This window comes from Nerophis ophidion, linkage group LG18 (genome assembly GCF_033978795.1).
Source record: "Nerophis ophidion isolate RoL-2023_Sa linkage group LG18, RoL_Noph_v1.0, whole genome shotgun sequence".
NCBI lineage: Eukaryota > Metazoa > Chordata > Actinopteri > Syngnathiformes > Syngnathidae > Nerophis > Nerophis ophidion.
The window spans coordinates 17,312,914-17,315,413 of NC_084628.1; the positions used below are offsets into that span (position 1 = coordinate 17,312,914).

Consider the following 2,500-nt stretch of genomic DNA (forward strand, 5'->3'; position numbering starts at 1 on the left):
TTTTTATATAATTTAAAACTTTGATGATTATGGCTTTTAGCTCATGTAAATCTCGAATTGAAAATGTCAGAAACTTTGGGGTTTACAAAAACTGTAAGCCATAATCATCAACCTGAATAAAACAAAAGCTAGACATATTTTACTTTGCATGAAATGAGTGTCTGTCATATAAGTTTCACATTTTTAGTTGCATTGCTGAAATGAATGGACTTTCATACGATAGTTTAATTTGGAAGTTTCATCTGTAGTATTTTGTCAGAGCAGTTATAACGCCTATATTCAATTTAACGCCAAGTCTCCTATAATCACAGAGTATGTGATCTATAAAAGCATATAGCCGCTAGGTAGGATCTTTACTTTACACCGCGTCAAAAACAATACCATTAACAGCTATGGCTGTAGGCAACCTCCTGATTTAGTTTTTTTTTTTTTAAAAGGTCCGCATGATGGCAGTAGCTACATTTGAAGTATGAGTGATTAGCATCCACCAACTTTATCTAGCTCTGCTTACACTTTAAAATCTTGTTTATGCTACTCACTTGTGGTATTGTAGTTTACAATGAACTGATCAGCAGCATTTATGTTGGCTCAGCTGTCTGCTCAGAGCTATAGTTTCCTTCCCACTTTCTAATGCACTCCAAGTCAATAATAAAGCTTAAAAGGTGTTCTCATTTGAAAAATACATACATGTGTTTGACACTTCTCATCTTTCATGGTTAGAACCACCAGGGCGTGTGTCCCCAGGAGAGCGTTTACTGCGAGAACAAATGCGGGGCGAGGATGATGCGTCGTCTGCTGACCCAGCACAGCGTGGCGGAGTGTCCCAAACGCACGCAGCCTTGCAAGTATTGTGGCAAGGAGTTCGTCTTCGACACCATCCAGGTTGGTTCCCACACAAACACACTCTAGGTCTCCACCGCTTTAAGTGTCTGCTCAGCCACATTCCCCAGGATGCATGACGTGACTTGACAAGACGTTTCTCCTTGGAGGACACGTGTTTTTGTCGCCGTCATCAATCTTTCATGTGTCTGGTAGAGGATGCCGACGTTCACGCTAGCCAAGTTTGTGGCAGCTGTTGTTTGATTATTTGCCTTCAGCACATGTGGCCTCAGGCGAGCTACAAACCCCCTTTACATATGAGTTGAATTTTCAAGCCATATTCAGTTGAATATGCTACAAAGACAACATATTTGATGTTCAGACTGATAAACTTTTTTTTTTTTTTCCGCAAATAATCATTAACTTTAGAATTTAATGCCAGAAAGACGTGACAAAGAAGTTGGGAAAGGTGGCAATAAATACTAATAAAGTTTAGGAATGCTCATCAAACACTTATTTGGAACATCCCACAGGTGTGCAGGCTAATTGGGAACAGGTGGGTGCCTTGATTGGGTATAAAAACAGCTTCCCAAAAAATGCTCAGTCTTTCACAACAAAGGATGGGGCGAGGTACACCCCTTTGTCCACAACTGCGTGAGCAAATAGTCAAACAGTTTAAGAACAACATTTTTTCAAAGTGCAATTGCAAGAAATTTTGGGATTTCAACATCTACGGTCCATAATATCATCAAAAGGTTCAGAGAATCTGGAGAAATCACTCCACGAAAGCAGCATGGCCGGAAACCAACATTGAATGACCGTGACCTTTGATTCCTCAGACGGCACTGTATCAAAAACCGACATCAATCTCTAAAGGATATCACCACATGGGCTCAGAAACACTTCAGAAAACCACTGTCACTAAATACAGTTTGTCGCTACATCTGTAAGTGCAAGTTAAAGCTCTGCTATACAAAGCGAACATCCAGAAACGCTGCCGGCTTCTCTGGGCCCGAGATCATCTAAGATGGACTGATGCAAAGTGGAAAAGTGTTCTGTGGTCTGACGAGTCCACATTTCAAATTGTTTTTGGAAATATTCGACGTTGTGTCATCAGGACCAAAGGGGAAGCGAACCATCCAGACTGTTATCGACGCAAAGTTCAAAAGCCAGCATCTGTGATGGTATGGGGGTGTATTAGAGCCCAAGGCATGGGTAACTTACACATCTGTGAAGGCACCATTAATGCTGAAAGGTAAATACTGATTTTGGAACAACATATGCTGCCATCTAAGCGCCGTCTTTTTCATGGACGCCCCCTGCTTATTTCAGCAAGACAATGCCAAGCCACATTCAGCACGTGTTACAACAGCGTGGCTTCGTAAAAAAAGAGTGCGGGTACTTTCCTGGCCGCCTTCAGTCCAGACCTGTCTGCCATCAAAAATGTATTGGGCATTATGAAGCTTAAATACGATAGCGGAGACCCCGGACTGTGGAACGACTGAAGCTCTACATTAAACAAGAATGGGAAATAATTCCACTTTCAAAGCTTCAACAATTAGTTTCCTCAGTTCCCAAATGTTTATTGAGTGTTGTTAAAAGAAAAGGTGATGGAACACAGTGGTGAACATGCCCTTTTCCAACTACTTTTGCACGTGTTGCAGCCATGAAATTCTAAGTT

General features: G+C 41.4%; 1 protein-coding gene across 1 annotated transcript in view; it reads left to right on the top strand.

Moving 5' to 3' along the window:
• Positions 1-2,500, top strand: part of traf4a (tnf receptor-associated factor 4a) — a 75,875-nt gene that overhangs the window by 66,942 nt on the left and 6,433 nt on the right. The window contains exon 5 of the mRNA XM_061877390.1: positions 721-882. Within this exon, the coding sequence (XP_061733374.1) occupies positions 721-882 (162 nt within the window). The remainder of the gene's footprint in view (positions 1-720; positions 883-2,500) is intronic.